Raw genomic sequence first — 14,243 nt, 5'->3', positions numbered from 1 at the left:
CCACCCAGGCGCCCCTGGAAATGGCATTTTAAACAAGCTCCCCAGAAAAGCCTGGTGTCCCAAGTTCGAGAACCACTGGCCTCACGTCTGCTTGGAAGTACATATTCCCACATGTACCTGGCTATCCTGAAAGGCTGGAAGTGAGGAAGCAGGAGGTGGAAAGGACGCTAGCCCCCCAAAGTGATACAAGAGGGGTATGCCCTGGACCTGGGGCCAAGTGTCTACTTCAGAGGGGGCAGGCTGGATGAGGGCCTGGGGTGGCAGAAGGGTCCCTGGGAGCCTCTCCTCCCACCCAGCTTCCCTCGTTAGTTTCCACGTGCACAAATACACATCAGCCAGGCCCAGGCCCCCCCTTTAGGGTTCCCTGTACCTCTACCCACAAGGCGCCTGGATCCACCCTCAGCCACCCCCACCATGACTCTCCCTCTCCCCAACAGATACCCCACCTGCCTCATTACTTAAATAATCTTTATTTCTCATGCACTAGGAAAGATGGGATTGTGTGAAACACTGCATTTCACAGCAAAGACTTCAGTCCAGAACACAACACAGGGGACCAAGTGGATTCAGGTCTGGCCAAAGCTCTGGGGACCACAGTGGGGATACCACCCCCAGGGCTGGTGACAGATTCAGGACCCTCCAGCTGCAGTGGCCCCAGATACAACACAGGGCGGCTGCCCCTCCCACAGAGGCACACGAAGCTGACGCCCAGGGGCATGTAGGCCGGGGGAAGGACGAAGAAGGCTGCTAGGCAGTGACTTGCTGGAGGCGGTGCTCCAGCACGTGAGGCCCGAGTCCAGGCAGCCAGGGCTGTGACCGAGCTCTCGGCCCAACCCTGCCCACTGCGGCGCTGCTGGAGCCCCATAGACCCCCAGCAGGTACGCCCCGGCCCCACCGGACTGCTCCCCAGCCACATACACGAGACGAAATCTGCCCAGGCAGGACCCCCAGGGCTAGAGGGGCCAGCCCCCCTCAGCTGTCGCTAGCCCCTGCGGACACTTAGAGGCCCACAGGACAGCCAGGCTGCAGAGGTTCCTGGGACAGGGCCATGGGCAGGGCGGCCCGCAGAGCTGGGCCTTCAGGCCCGGACGAGGGCAAAGCCGATTCTGGGCACTACTGCCACAGAGGTGGCACGGGGACAGAGCCAGGCTGGAGACATGCAGGACAGAACAACAAAGACCGGACACATGCAGACGCAACAGGGTGGGAGGGGTCTGAGGATGAAATGTGGCCGAGGTGCTGAGATGCAGGGGCCCCTGTGTGGGCCGGGCTCACTGAGGCCCCGGGCTTGTGGTGACACCAGCCTCCTCCGGGATGGTCTCCAGGGTCTCACTCTGGACAGCTTGCGTGATGAGCGCCAGCTCCTGGCACAAGGTCTCGTAGCGGTAGCCCACACGGATGTCCGGCACGTTAGTACGGCGGATGTCGTTGCCCTCGGGGCCCTCCTTCGTATAGTTGGGTCCCAGCCAGTGGCTCTTCACCTGCAGTGGGCACGGTGATCGGGAAGGCCTGCAGCCAGCTCTTAGGGGCCCGCCCCCGGCCCTGAACCATCCCGGGCCAGCACCCCTGGGACTTTCCCCAAGGCAGAGAAGGAGAGGAGAGGGTGGCCGCCAGGTGGCAGGCAGGTGGCTGTGGTACCTTGTGGGAGAAGCCGCTCATGAGCACACTGTTGCGGGCCAGCTCACACATGTCGCAGGAGCTGAGCTTCCACACCTGGGTGGCGATGCTATACTCCTCCATCAGTGGCTCCTGCACAGGCCCGTTTCCCTCAGACAGGTGCCCCTGGGCCGGCCACCCAGTCCCTGCCCACCCCTGCCCTCAGCCAGTACCGGCGCCCCATTCCCCCCCCACCCCCACCTCGGGGGTTTGCCATGACACGTTGCACACTGCACCAGCAGGGGGCAGCACCAGCCCTGAGAGCCAGGTGCTGAGGGGAGGGGTGCCCTTTGCCTCCCAGAACCATGGCTGGCCTGGTCACCCTCCGGGCCCTGACCTTGGTGAAGTGGAACTGCAGGGGATCATCAGTGGACAGCGAGACCATGAGGCCACGGGACAGGTACTCAGGTAGCGGGTTCCGGTGGTAGCTGAGGAAGAGGCTGTTATTGCTGAGCGGGGACATGGCGATGCCGACCTGGGCCAGGTAATACAGGTACTGCAGGACTGGGGCCTGCGCGGGCAACAGTGAGGGGGCCTGTCAGATGGCCTCAAGGCTGGGGAGGGCACCTGGGCCTGGAGGGCACAGGCCCCAGGAGCAGGAGACGGGGAGGTACGAAGGGTCATTTACAGCCCAAATCCAAGCTAGGGCCTCCCTGTGGAGGCTAGGGATGAGGCAGAGTCCAAACTGGGGGTTTGGTGAGAAGGAAGATAAGCTGCTGAAGAGGCCCAAAGGGTTGAAAGGAAGGTGAGCAATTGGGAGGGGGCGCTGCGGGTGCACATGCTGACCTTGCGCAGGAGCAGCCCGTGAGAGATGTTCTCCGCCAGCATGAAGGCCGACACCAGGTGGTGGATGGGCCCGGCTTCCCCACAGTGCGGCCTCAGCACAAACGTGTGGAAGCCCCTCTGCCTGGGGGCGCAAGGAGAACATCAGCTCCCGAGCCTGGGCTCCTGCGCTCCCACCCAGTGACTGTGTGGGCCTGGGAAAAGGGGCCAGGGCCAGGTCCTTGGCTCTGAGCGGTGAGCCATGGAGCCCTGGTGGCGCAGAAAGAGCCCCTGGGTCCAGGAATTGGGGCAGGAGGAGGGGCAGGGCCCTGGCAGCCCCGGGCCAGAGCAGCGGGAGAGGTGATGGGAGCGGGGAGCCGAGGGGGAGTGTGTAGAGACCCCACACCGGTGGAGCATGCACCTGCGCAGGTGGTTCAGCATGGCCATGTTGGCAAAGGTGTAGTACAGGTAGTAGGCATAGGGTGGGTTGTCCTCCTCCACCCAGGCCTCGGGGAGAGGGCTCTCCAGGTTGAAGACGTGATTTTCGGGCTTAGACTCATCATCCACACTGTCAAAGCCGTCCACCTGGCACAGGACCCTGGGGTCAGGCCCAGAGCCGCAGCTGCACCCAAAGCAAGCCCCCCTCCCCACACTCTGCCCCGCACTGCCCCCTCACGTGCTCCAAGAAGAGGTGCAGCTCGGGGTGGCTGGCAGGGTGCACGGTGGCCTCAAACAGTGGCAGGAAGATGTTCTCCAGCATCTCCTGGAAGTTGGCCAGCTGGCCCTTGGTGCGGTACACGTCACTGCAGGTGGGACATGCACACACAGGACGTGCAGGTCAGCGAGCATCAGAGCTCGGCCTGACATCAAAGAAGCGCTTCTGAGCCACACTGGGTGGGCCAGGCTGGGCAGACCATGAGTGGAACCGGGGGGTTTCTCTTCTGCTCAGAGGGCTTGGCCGGGACGGGAGAGGGTCGGCCAAGGCAGGCCCTGGCCCCTCGAATTCTGCCCCCCCACGTTCCCTCCCACTCCCAGGGACACTCACAAGAGGCGGGGCACTTGCACCAGCCAGCGCACGTTAGGGGAGTGCACTTTGTGCCTCACGGCCCAGCAGGCCAGCTTGTCCCACTCATCCCTTGAGCGCCCGTAGATGGAGAGTCGCAGCTCCGCGTTCTGGTATTTGCTCTCCTCCAGGTCTGACATCACCTCCTGAGAGACACGCACGGGGCGGCCATTACACTCAGGCTCCCACCGCCCCTATCTCTGCACCCACCGTGTGTGCTCAGCTGGACGTCTTCATGCCCCTACCAGTCTCCTCACTGGCCTCCCCCGGATACCAGGCTCCCACATGGGCCACTGAAGGGCTGCTCAAGGCTGCTGCTGCCGCCCCTGCCACGCGGGACCTGGCAGCCACTCCTCCTCACCTTGATAATGTGGGCAAAGTACTTTCCAGAGACCCTGTTGTCCGTTTTGATGAAGATCTCTCGGAGGACAGACTCCCCAATGGGATTGTATTTGGCATTGAACTTGTCAAAGCGATGGAAGGTGTTTCTGTCCTGGGGAAGACAGGCGGGCCTAGGTCACCCCTGCCCCCTGGTCCACACACTGACCCAGCCCCTGGGCCCCTGTGCCACCGGGACAGACCGCATGCATGTCCAGCGTGTCCACGCTCAGGTCATAGGCAGTGAGATTCATGCTCTGAAAGACCTCCCGCAGCGTCTGCTCGCGGCCCTGCTCCACGTGCACGATCTCCTCCAGGTGCCGCTTCATCGCCCGTTTGATGAAGCGCAGCAGGTGCTTCTGGTTCATGCAGGACGAGGCATGGATGTGCGTGTCCACCTGGGGTGGAACAGGGCTTCTGGGTTCCCTCGAGGCCAGGAGAGCCTGGGGCCTGCGCCGTAGGCTGGTAGAGGACTCTGGAGAGAGTCCAGGCCCTGCAAGGGAGGCTGGGCAGGGGTGCAGGGCTGGGCACAGAGCGGGGGCCCACCTTGCGGATGTTGTAGAAGTCTCGGTGTGGCACCTTCTTCTGCGCAGCCAGCTCCTTCATCTCGTTGAGCAGCACGTGCATCTGGAACTTGGAGCTCAGGTACTGTAGCCGACGATAGCAGAAGGACTTTCTGGGCAGGAAGAGAACAAGGCAGCGGCTCTAGGCCACAGAGAGGTCCCTGGGGAGGGCATGGGTAACGAGGCAGAGAGGGGAGGCGGGAGGGTGCAGGACTGAGATGCCCGGGGGCCAAAGACGGAGGAAAAGTCTAGTCACTCAGTGACTGTGAAGGGGTAAGAGAAGGTGGCAGGTGTCTGGGGCAGGGCTGAGGCTGGAGAACCCAAGATGGGAAGGGAGCCTAATGTCTGAGACAGGCAGAGACTCACATGGGGCCATTGATAATCAGGGCCATCAGCACATTGACATCTGCCACAAATTCTTGCAGGTCAGGGTACGGCAGCTCCATCTCTGAGCAACTGACACGCAGCAAGAGCTTGGGTGAGAGAGCATGTCGTGCCCCACGGAACCCCCCAAGCCAATGCAGCCCCCACAGGGCTTCCCCCCACCCCCCCCCAGCACTCCCCACGCCCACTTACTGATCATCAGTTTCCTTGTGGGTGTAGACGTGCACCACGCCCTGTACCATGCGCAGACCCAAGCCCAGGTCCCCAGGCATGGTGCTCGGCTCACAGTGCTCATACGGGTGCTGTTCCAGCGCAGGGGGGTGCACCGGGGCATCTGCAGGAGTGGGGAAGGTGGAGTCAGGGCCAGGGCTCCTCCAGGCCATCCGCTGCCCAGCCCAGAAGCTCCACAGAGGGCGAGAGCTCCTGCCCCTGCCTCCACCCACCAAGTACCAAGAGGCTGGAATGAGCCTGGGTGGGAAGAAGCAGGCAGGGTGGAGGTTCCTGGGCACCAAGCTCAGGGAGCCTGGGACACCAGGGCACCCAGAGAAGGAGCTGGCAGGGATGAGGGGTCCCACCAGCAGACACAGGCGTGTCGGGGCCCTGCTCATAGGTCCGTGTCTCCAGGGGCTTCTCAGCCAGCTGCTGCAGGTACCGGCGGGTGGTGGGACAGAAACTCTGCAGGGACAGGGCCATGTACTTCTCCCGGATAAAGAGTGCCCGCACCACACTCTTGGCTGCATCCAGCAGGTCTGTGAATGGCACCTGGAGACAAGGACATTGGGTCACACTCCTTGGTCTCAGATACACACCAGGCCCACCCTCACCTCTTACCCAAGGCCTTGACCCCAGAAACAGCACNCTCTAGCGAACAGCCAGACCCTTTGCCCCTCCAGCTTTTGAAATGAGAAAAAAAGCCCACCCCAGCCCCACCCAGTTCTCAAGCCGGGAGAGCCCGCCAATGGGGCCCTGTGGAATTGAGGGGAGCGAGACCCAAGGCCCTGCCCATACTGACCCCACACTTCTCCTCGCCGGAGATGGTGACCCGCTGAAATTCCCGCTCTAGCACCACATCTCGGTCCCGCAGGCCCCGGTCACCTTGCCCCTCGCTCTGCTCCTTGTAGAGCCTACATACAGGGAGAGAGTACAAGGGAAGGGGCTGGNCCCCCCCCCCCACATCCCCACATCCCCCACGCCCCTTCTGCCCTCCTCACTGGAAGTCTGCGTCACTGTCTGTCTTCAGGAAATCTTGCTTGGCCCGAAGCAGGATGTCTGGCTCCAGCCTAGAAATGAGAAGGGCAAGAGGTCAGGCAGGTGACAAGGGACGGATGGCCCTTGTTCTCCGGTCCCTGCACTGTGCTGGCTGCTGTGCACGTGTTGTTCCTCGTGGCCTTGTGGGGCTGTAGAACCCTGCACTGTGCTGTCCTGCCCCGCATCAGATATGAGAAAGCACACCCAGAAGCTGAGCGGCATGTTCTACGCCGCTCTGGTGGGCAGAAGACAGAACCAGAATTCAACAGCCCGACTCCAAAGCCTGTGCTTCACACCACTGCTCTATGCTGCTCCCTAGTGGGCCCCAGCGGGAGGACAGGACGGGAGAGGGACAGAGACGAGGCTCTGAAAGTGTCCCAACAGAGACGGGGGGACACTGGGCAGAGACGGAGGGACTCTGTGCCCCCTATCCCCAACCCTGCAGCTGTCAGGCTGTGTCCCCTCCCACCGCTGCCTGGCGGTGTCCCCCACAACAATGGCTGCGGGCTGTGCCCCACCCCCCACCCCTGCAGCTGTCTGAATCTGCCAGTCCATGGCTGCTTGCTGAACTCTGGGGCTGGGGGCTTACTTGACATCCTGGCTGATCTGCCTCTCCAGGCGCTGCCTCCGCTCCTCCAGCTGCTCAATGGGGCTCTCCTCAGGGAACTCGTACGGGGCACTACGGAGCTCGCTCTCAGCCAGGGAGCGGCTGAACAGCTCCTGGTGGGAGGGAAGGAAGGGTCAGTGTGGCCTAGCTCTCGGCCGCTGGGCCCTCGCTTGCAGAGTCTAGGGATGGGGTGAGAGCAGCAGGAGCCGGAGGTACCTGGGAGAGGCTAGGGATCAGGGCACAGCCAAGCGTGAAGTAAGGGGACAGCTGAGATGGAGGGGTGTGGGGAGCAGAGACAGGGCACGGGGACAGCGGTGGAGGGACACAGGGGGAGGTGCCAGGCGATACCTCGGCGATCTCCTTGCATTTGCCATCCATAGACGTGCGTAGGTCGAGTGGGAAGTGCTTGAGGCAGGGGGCAGGGCCTGGCAGGGATCGGGCAGACTGCAGCGGAGGGGCCCCCAGCCCACCCCGAGCCTCTGTGGAGACAGTGATGCCAGGGTCAAAGGGTGGAGGGCAGGGCCTGTGCGCACCAGAAGCGCTGGGCCCCTGCAGGCCCCAGGCCCGCCCCAGAGAGAGGCCGGGGCTTGGAAAGTAGACAGTCCCCCCTCAGAGGCTGAGGAAGGGGCCTGCGTGTGGCCTCCAGAGGACCTCGCCCTCACAGTCTAGCACAGGGCCCTTCACGCGTCCCAGGCTCAGGAGTGGGGGTCCTGGGTCTGCCCCTAGAGCAAGCGGATTCCCTCACTCCAGGAATAAGAATCTGAATCCTGGGCTAGGAACTGCTGCCTCGGTGAGCAGGGGACCCCTACAGGCAGGCTGGCACACGTGTGTACACACACACACACACACATACACACACACACACACTGGTGTGGGACTCATTAAGGACCTGGTGACCACGCCAGCAATCCCCAGCCCACAGCCGCCAGGCCAGGCAGGCCGGGATCAGACCCGCCTCTGGCCCCAGCAACCTTCCTCTCAGAAACCCAGGGCCAGCACCTGACAACCCAGACCTACAGAGCACAGGCAAGTCGCAGCTGCCACTTAGCTCTGAACTGGGGACCAGACCCTAAGGGAAGAGGAGGAGAGGAAGTGGAGGACCTGGTTGGCAGCAGTAACCCTACCTCCTCCCCAGTGGCCTGCCTTCTCCCCCAGGACCCCAGGGCTGCCAAGATGTGGCCTGGCCCCAGCCTGCCCCTCCCACTGCTGGCTGCCCCTCCAAAGGGAGCTGCCACAAACATCTGCGCCACTCGGAGGCCCCAGGATCTGGGCCGGAGGCCCCAGGGAGGGCCTGGGGACGGGAGTATCAGAAGCCAGGGCCTCTCCACATGGGGAACAGAACTCCTCAGCTGCACCAGCAAGAGGCTGGCACTAAAGGCCTTGAAGCTGCTAGTCTAGAGGGGCCGCCTGAGCTCCCAGCCAACCCCGAAGGACCCTCCCTGGGCTCAGCAGCCCCACCCTCCCCACCAGGAAGCTCTCCACACCCAGCTGGACTCTCCCCCCAGCCAGCCACGAAGGATATTCCCTTCCAGCACCGACCTTTCCCGTCTCCACCGCGTCTTAGGGACAAATTGGAGGCTCTGCCCAGGTAGCATGCTTTAAAGTCTGTAGACCCACTTCACAACCCCCCCAGAGTTGGGTCCCAAGGCTGGACAAAAGGAAGAGGAGGTGCCTGCCCCAGATCCAGGGCCCAGCCCCTGCTCTCCCCCATGCCTGCCTGGGTCCTACCTGCAGAGTTCAGGCAGCTCCGGCCAGCAGCCCTGTGCCCCTTGCCGGCCTGTTTGCTGAGTGGAGCTGTAGCCAGTCCCCTAGGACAGCTCAGGGGCCGGCATGGGCTGTACCAAGTGCAGCAACATGCAGGGGAGACCCTAGGATGACAGCGAGCAGGGGGCTAGGGAAGCCCAGGGGAGCCAGAAATCGAGGGAAGGAGCATCAGAGTTGGGAAATAAGAGGAACCAACCAGGAAGTGAACAGGGCCTTAACCTCTACAGCACCAGCGCCCAGCCTAAAGCGGAGCCCCCAAGGGGGTGGAGCAAAGTAGGCTGATAAGGGCTGGGCAGTCTGGCTGGGAGGGGCCAAGCCTCCTTAAAATGCACTACCCTTGGGGCGCCTGGGTGGCTTAGTCGGTTAAGCTTAGGTCATGATCTCGCGGTTCGTGGGTTCGAGCCCCGCGTCGGGCTCTGTGCTGACTGCCAGCTCAGAGCCTGGAGCCTGTTTCAGAGTCTGTGACTCCCTCTCTCTCTGACCCTCCCCTGCTCACGCTGTCTCTCTCCCTCTCCTAGAAATAAATAAAACATAAAAAAAAAATAAAATAAAATGCACGACCCTTGGGGATAGTGAGTGGGTAGGGTCCTCCTGGCCAAAGAGTAGCGGGGAGTGAAGTGGGGGTGAGCAGCTCTCATTTCCAAACCCAACAGCCCCAGGCCAGCTTCCTCTGCCCAGGGGCCTTGTTTTGCAATCCACGGTCCCCTGGGTCCCCTGACTATGGGGTTCCCTGGGACAAACAAAGCCTCTTCTTGAGAGAGAAGTTGGGTGGCAGTAAGGGAAGTGACTCACTCCAGGTAGGGACTAGTTACTGAGCTTCTCTGCTGCCCAGGGGGCTGGCTCACGGCTGCCCAGACCTCTAACCCCATGGTTCCAAGCATATCGTTAGAGACAAACCGTCCAGAAGGAGAAGTGTGGGAGATAAGGGACTAGAATTTGGAGGACTTGAGTCTGACTCTGTTCCCACTTACTAGCACGTCTCTGCCTCCTGGAGGCTTCAGGTCCTATAATAACGGGGCGATAAGCGGGTCCTGCCCTGCCTCGCCACAAACTGCCATAAGGCTCAAAGAGATACAGCTCTGCAAGTATTCTGTAAAACACCATAATCTGCGATTATGAACTCCTGGGGCCCTCCAACACCTCCCAATTTCCCACCTACTAGGGAGGGTGAGAGCTTCTGAGGTCCACCTCAGGCCAATAGAAGCAAGCAGTGAACGGCAGCAAAGAGAACAGAACTTGACAGGGGTGGAGATGGCGGGTGAAACTATCTCATACTTGGAAGAGGGCAGAGCAGGAAGAGGAAAGAAAGATGGGCACCGTTTCCACACACAGGGTGTAAGACAGAGCTCAGGTTCTTGCCTGCCCAAGAACCTTGATCCTACACAACTCCTCTCCACTTCCAGCCCCTGCAGGGGAGGCTGACAGCAGACCTCCAGGGCGGGTCCCTTATCAGGTCAGCAGGAGTTGAATCATAACTTCCTGTCTCAGCAGGGTGGCCCCGGATCTCCCCTGAAACGCAGGGGTGACCTGGAAAGGTTCCAGCAGCCAGAGCCATTCGTCCAGGCTGCAGGCCCCTGCCCAGGGCTGCTGCTGGGGTTCACTAGAGGTGGGCCTAGAAGACCCAGCTGCCAGCCTGCTGGTCCCTTCCTCTGAGTCTGTGCCCCTGCAACACACACACACACACACACACACACACACACACACACACACACACGTCCACCAAAAGCCAGAAGTGACTGCTCCCATCAACTCCAAGATCTTGCCACCTCACCTACCCTCTGACCAGGAGCCCCTCACTCACTGCCAAGACTGCCTAAGTACGCAGAGAGGTGCCCGAGGCTTTGACCCATAAATATCAGATGCTCCCACCGAGTGACCACCCAAAGGTGTGCAGATCTAGCTGCACAGGGTACAACTGGGTACAATGGCCCAGACCCGGACACAGAAAATACAGACCCTCAGGACAGCGCTGACCTCAGGTCAGGATCTTCAGTGGCCTAAGAAAAGACAGGCGCTGGGTGATCAGGCTATAGGTACAGACAGCTGCTGAGGGGAGGGGAGAAAAGACGGGCATGACCGGGTACCCAAAATGGGGGGCGGTCCTTCCTTAGCCACAAAACCTGGGGGCAGCAGATGGCAGGTAGATAGCCCTCAGCAAGCACAGACTCTGGCAGTCTAGCCCTCAGGGAGATGGTCACAGCCACTCCACGCTGCCTGCTCCAAATGGTGCAGAGATGTCTACCAGAGTGGGAGCCAAACCAAAGGGTATCAGAGCACACACCGGCAGGCAGTGGCCCCAGCCTGAGCCCCCAAACAGGCATGGCCCAAGAACACCCCATACTTCTGAGGACACTCCCAAGACAGACCAGGAGTGGGCAAACAGCAAATGATGAGTCCCCAGCCCTGAGAAGCCTGAGAGCAACAAGCGTGCCCCATCATCAGACCCCAAGGAAGGGGATTCCAGATCTGGGGTCCTCGGAAGGGGCACTAACCACAGGACAGCCCGAGACTGCCTGGTAAAGACACAGCCGCCAGCAGTGTGGCCAGCCCACAAATCAGTCAGTCCCACACATCTCCCTCTCCATTCACACACACTCCACATGCAAACAGTCTTAGCACATCCACATGCTGACACGTGTGCAAACACACTTCTTGCTGCACCTACGCCCACGCCCACTCCTCATTACAGAGGGCAGCACCCGCGACACGGAGCATAGAAACCTGTCACCCTCCACCACACCGCCCTCTCCACACCACCTCCCAAGCCGGCCGTCCCTGGGATGGAGGACAAGGGGCACCACCGCAGAGAGGGTGCAGGAGAAGGGGTACCCCCTCTGATGGGACCAGTAGCCAGGGCCAGCGGTGGTGGGGGAGAGCCAGTGGCTGAGGCTACGAAGCACACACTCACTCACCTGGTACTGCAGAGGAGGCCTGCAGGCTGGCCAGCTTCTTAAAGGGATATTTGGCCTTGGGACTGCCGGGGCCAGATGGGTTGGATGCCATGGCTCGCGCCGCGGCGATGGCGATGGCGGGGGGAGTCTGAGCCGCACCAGCTGGGCCTGGCTCTGCCACATCCAACCCCTTCCTCTGCCCCGCCCCCAGCGGGAGTGACTGATGCAGGAAGCAGAAGCCCCGCAGGCGGAAGAGGCCCTGGCCACGATTTCTGATGTTGTCTAGGCAACCTCGGGGAGGGGGACCGCCATCCCCGCCTCTTATCCCTTCCCTTCCCTCCTCAGACCCCGGAGTGACGCGACTGATGGTAGCTGGGCCTGAGGGGTTGGAGGTGAGCCAACAAGATGGGGAAGGGCCAGCCCCTGGCACTCCACTGACCCCTGCGGGGGGTCTTGCCCCTTGCAAGGGATCTGGGGCAAAGGAGTCAAAGTCCGCGCTAGCTGGTCCAGCCAGCATAGGAGAAAAAAATCCTAATAAACAGGAGTCCAGCGCGAGCTCCCCCAAGCGCAGAACACATCTGTCTCAGAGCAGACACACTCCGTGAAAACCCAGCCCCTCTGGGACACAGTCCCCTTTTCTCTTCTCCGTCAGACTCCCAGCCCCAGGGGTAGCCCCGCTCTGGGAGGATGGGGTAGAACTGAGAATCCCGACCCAGCGGGGAGGAGCCTGTCTTGGGAAAATTCCACTGGCCGGCATCCGCTACCTTCTAGGAAGGCAGGGAGGCCAGGAAGCAGGGGCGTCTCTGGGGGGTCTGGCCAGGAGACCGAGCGACTTCTGACTTTTGTCTTTCCGCACCCGGGCTCTGCTCTCCCAGACCCGCCCCAGGAGGAGACGGCCACCTTCCCTAGGGCTGGGGGCTGGGCTGAGACCCCCACCCTCTTGTCACCCTGGCCATGTACTCCAGAGACCCTCCCCCCATCATAGGCACAGACACTCACCTGAGGCCATGCTGCTGGAGCCCGGAGGGGTCTGCGGGAGGCACCAAGGGGAAGCTGGGGTCGCAAGGGAGGGGAGGAGGGCTGAACCCAGACCCTGGCCAAGTCGCTCCAAGGCCTCCTGCCCTGGCACTGAGACGGAAGAGGTAAGGGAGGCTTTCAAAATTGCCGGGAGGCGGGAGGCGGACCTCGGCGGACCTCGGCCGCTGAACTGGCCTCGAAGACCCCGGGAGTCCCGACTTCCAGCTCTCTGCTCAGGAGGCGAGCAGGCCACGTGCTCCCCGGAGAGCAGGACCCGGAACTCGTCTGTGCTTCTCTCCACAGTCTCTGGGTGTTCGGGATCGGACTACCGCAGCTGGACTGTGGTGGAGTCACGCAACAGGTGCGACCCCACCGATGCCTAGACAGCGCCTCCGGGCGTCTCTGCCTCCCCAGGCCCAGCTGTGTCCGAGGCCCCGCCCCCTCCGGGCAGGCCCCGCCCCCGCCGGGTTCCTCTTCCCCGCGCCACGTGGGCAGTCGCCACTCCGCAGTTAGCCGGGCGGGTCTTGGGCAAGTCTTGTGCGTCAGCTTCCTCATCAGTGAATTGGGGTGGTGTAATCGCACTTAAGGGAGTTGTTCTGAGCATTAAACGTTCAGCACCTTTGCACAATGCCTGGCACAAAGTCGGTGGCCGATCAAAGATAGCTAGTATTGTCTCGGGACTCATTCACTTTTATGTTTTATAAGAGTTTATTTTTAAGTAAATCTCTACACCAAAGGTAGGGCTCGAACTCACAACCCCAAGATCAAGAGTCATAACGTCCACCACTGAGCCAGCCAGGTGCCCCATTCATTCACTTTTAGAAGTTGTTCCTCGGCGGTCTCACTCCGGGGTCCTCTGTTTTCCTCTGGCAGGCATAGATAAACGGTGTGCTACGAAGTTCAGGCTCCCCTTCATACATTTACTTTTATATTCATTGGTTAAAAGTTTAGGCTCTGTAGCCAGAATGCCTGGGTTCAATTCCAGACTCCTCCACCTACTTTGTGATTGACGGTGGGGAAGTTACTGAACTCTCAGTGCTTCTATTTCCTCTAGAAAATGACTCTAAGAGATCCTGCTTTGTATAGTAGTCGTTATATAAATTAAGTGCTCAGAACAGTGCCTGGCCTGTAGTTACTACTCAGTTAATGTCTGTCTTATCACTACTATGTCCTTGGCCTTGGTTCCTTGTTGACAACATCGCACCGTGATGATTCTCTTGGTGGCCTATAAAGAAATGGAGTTGGGATGTTTGGGGGAACCACACACACCCCACCCAGCCAGCACCCCCACTCCCAAGTAACACAGAATCCTAACTAAAGAGAACTTGGGGAGGGGGGGAGCTAAGACTTACTAAGCATAATTAAGTGTATTAGCAATAATTAATCTTTTCCCTATTTCTCCACCTTGTAGGAGCCCTTTGTTCCCCACACCCAGTTGAATTAATGCTGTTTATCCAGCTCCTCCCAATTCTCCCCCACAGTCAAATTACTTCCCAAACTCTGCCTCCCCCACCTCTCCCCAGGCTGGATTCTGGACCCTGTACCCTATTATCTGTGTGTATGTGGTGTCACATCTATTGATCTCTGCCTGCCACTCCTCCTCACCCTGGACAAACTCAAAAAAACTATGGCTTCCATAAACATGGGGGTGGGGGAGTTCACCTCACAAAGAAGCAATGAAACAGATAAAACAAAGGAAATAACCATGTTTACCCATCAAATTAGCAAAGATGAAGGGGAAAAAAATCCTAATACAGGCAAGGGTGCAGTGAGATGGGACACACATACATTTCTGGTTGACACGAACATCAACATAATCTTTCTGAAAGCCATTTGGTAATATATAATCAAGAGTTTTTAAAAAGTTCCTATTATCTGACCCAGTAATTCTACTTTCAGCAATTGTTATT

At 60.2% G+C, this 14,243-nt stretch overlaps 1 protein-coding gene across 4 annotated transcripts; it reads right to left on the bottom strand.

The window, feature by feature from the left end:
• Positions 1-450: 450 nt before the first annotated feature.
• AMPD2 (adenosine monophosphate deaminase 2) lies at positions 451-12,753 on the bottom strand. 4 transcript variants are annotated; one of them, XM_077765595.1, is made up of 18 exons: positions 12,316-12,753; positions 7,010-7,140; positions 6,644-6,774; positions 6,018-6,086; positions 5,819-5,930; positions 5,382-5,568; positions 4,999-5,140; positions 4,789-4,878; positions 4,406-4,535; positions 4,063-4,257; positions 3,843-3,974; positions 3,464-3,627; positions 3,095-3,221; positions 2,840-3,003; positions 2,443-2,563; positions 1,994-2,167; positions 1,639-1,749; positions 451-1,481 (listed from the first exon to the last, which is right to left on the bottom strand). In XM_077765595.1, exons 1-18 carry the CDS (start codon positions 12,323-12,325, stop codon positions 1,272-1,274), a joined length of 2,400 nt encoding a protein of 799 aa, XP_077621721.1. In that variant the 5' UTR covers positions 12,326-12,753; the 3' UTR covers positions 451-1,271. The 4 variants fall into 4 exon arrangements, with proteins under 4 accessions (XP_077621721.1, XP_077621720.1, XP_077621722.1 ...); XM_077765594.1 differs by lacking the exon at positions 12,316-12,753 and adding an exon at positions 11,338-12,105; XM_077765596.1 differs by lacking the exon at positions 12,316-12,753 and adding an exon at positions 8,390-8,515.
• Between the last annotated feature and the right edge of the window lie 1,490 nt (positions 12,754-14,243).

This window comes from Crocuta crocuta, unplaced genomic scaffold (assembly GCF_008692635.1).
Source record: "Crocuta crocuta isolate KB4526 unplaced genomic scaffold, BGI_CrCroc_1.0 scaffold274, whole genome shotgun sequence".
Lineage (NCBI taxonomy): Eukaryota > Metazoa > Chordata > Mammalia > Carnivora > Hyaenidae > Crocuta > Crocuta crocuta.
Note: the sequence above shows the minus strand (reverse complement) of the source record. Positions and strands in the feature narration are given on the sequence as shown.

Coding starts and splice junctions, on each gene's coding strand:
- AMPD2 (XM_077765594.1), bottom strand. CDS start 11,833: ATGCTGGCTGGACCAGCTAGCGCGGACTTTGACTCCTTTGCCCCAGAT. Junction 5,569..5,818: donor CCGGCGAGGAGAAGTGTGGG/GTCAGTATGGGC, acceptor CCTTGTCTCCAG/GTGCCATTCACAGACCTGCT. Junction 4,258..4,405: donor ACTTCTACAACATCCGCAAG/GTGGGCCCCCGC, acceptor GTTCCACCCCAG/GTGGACACGCACATCCATGC.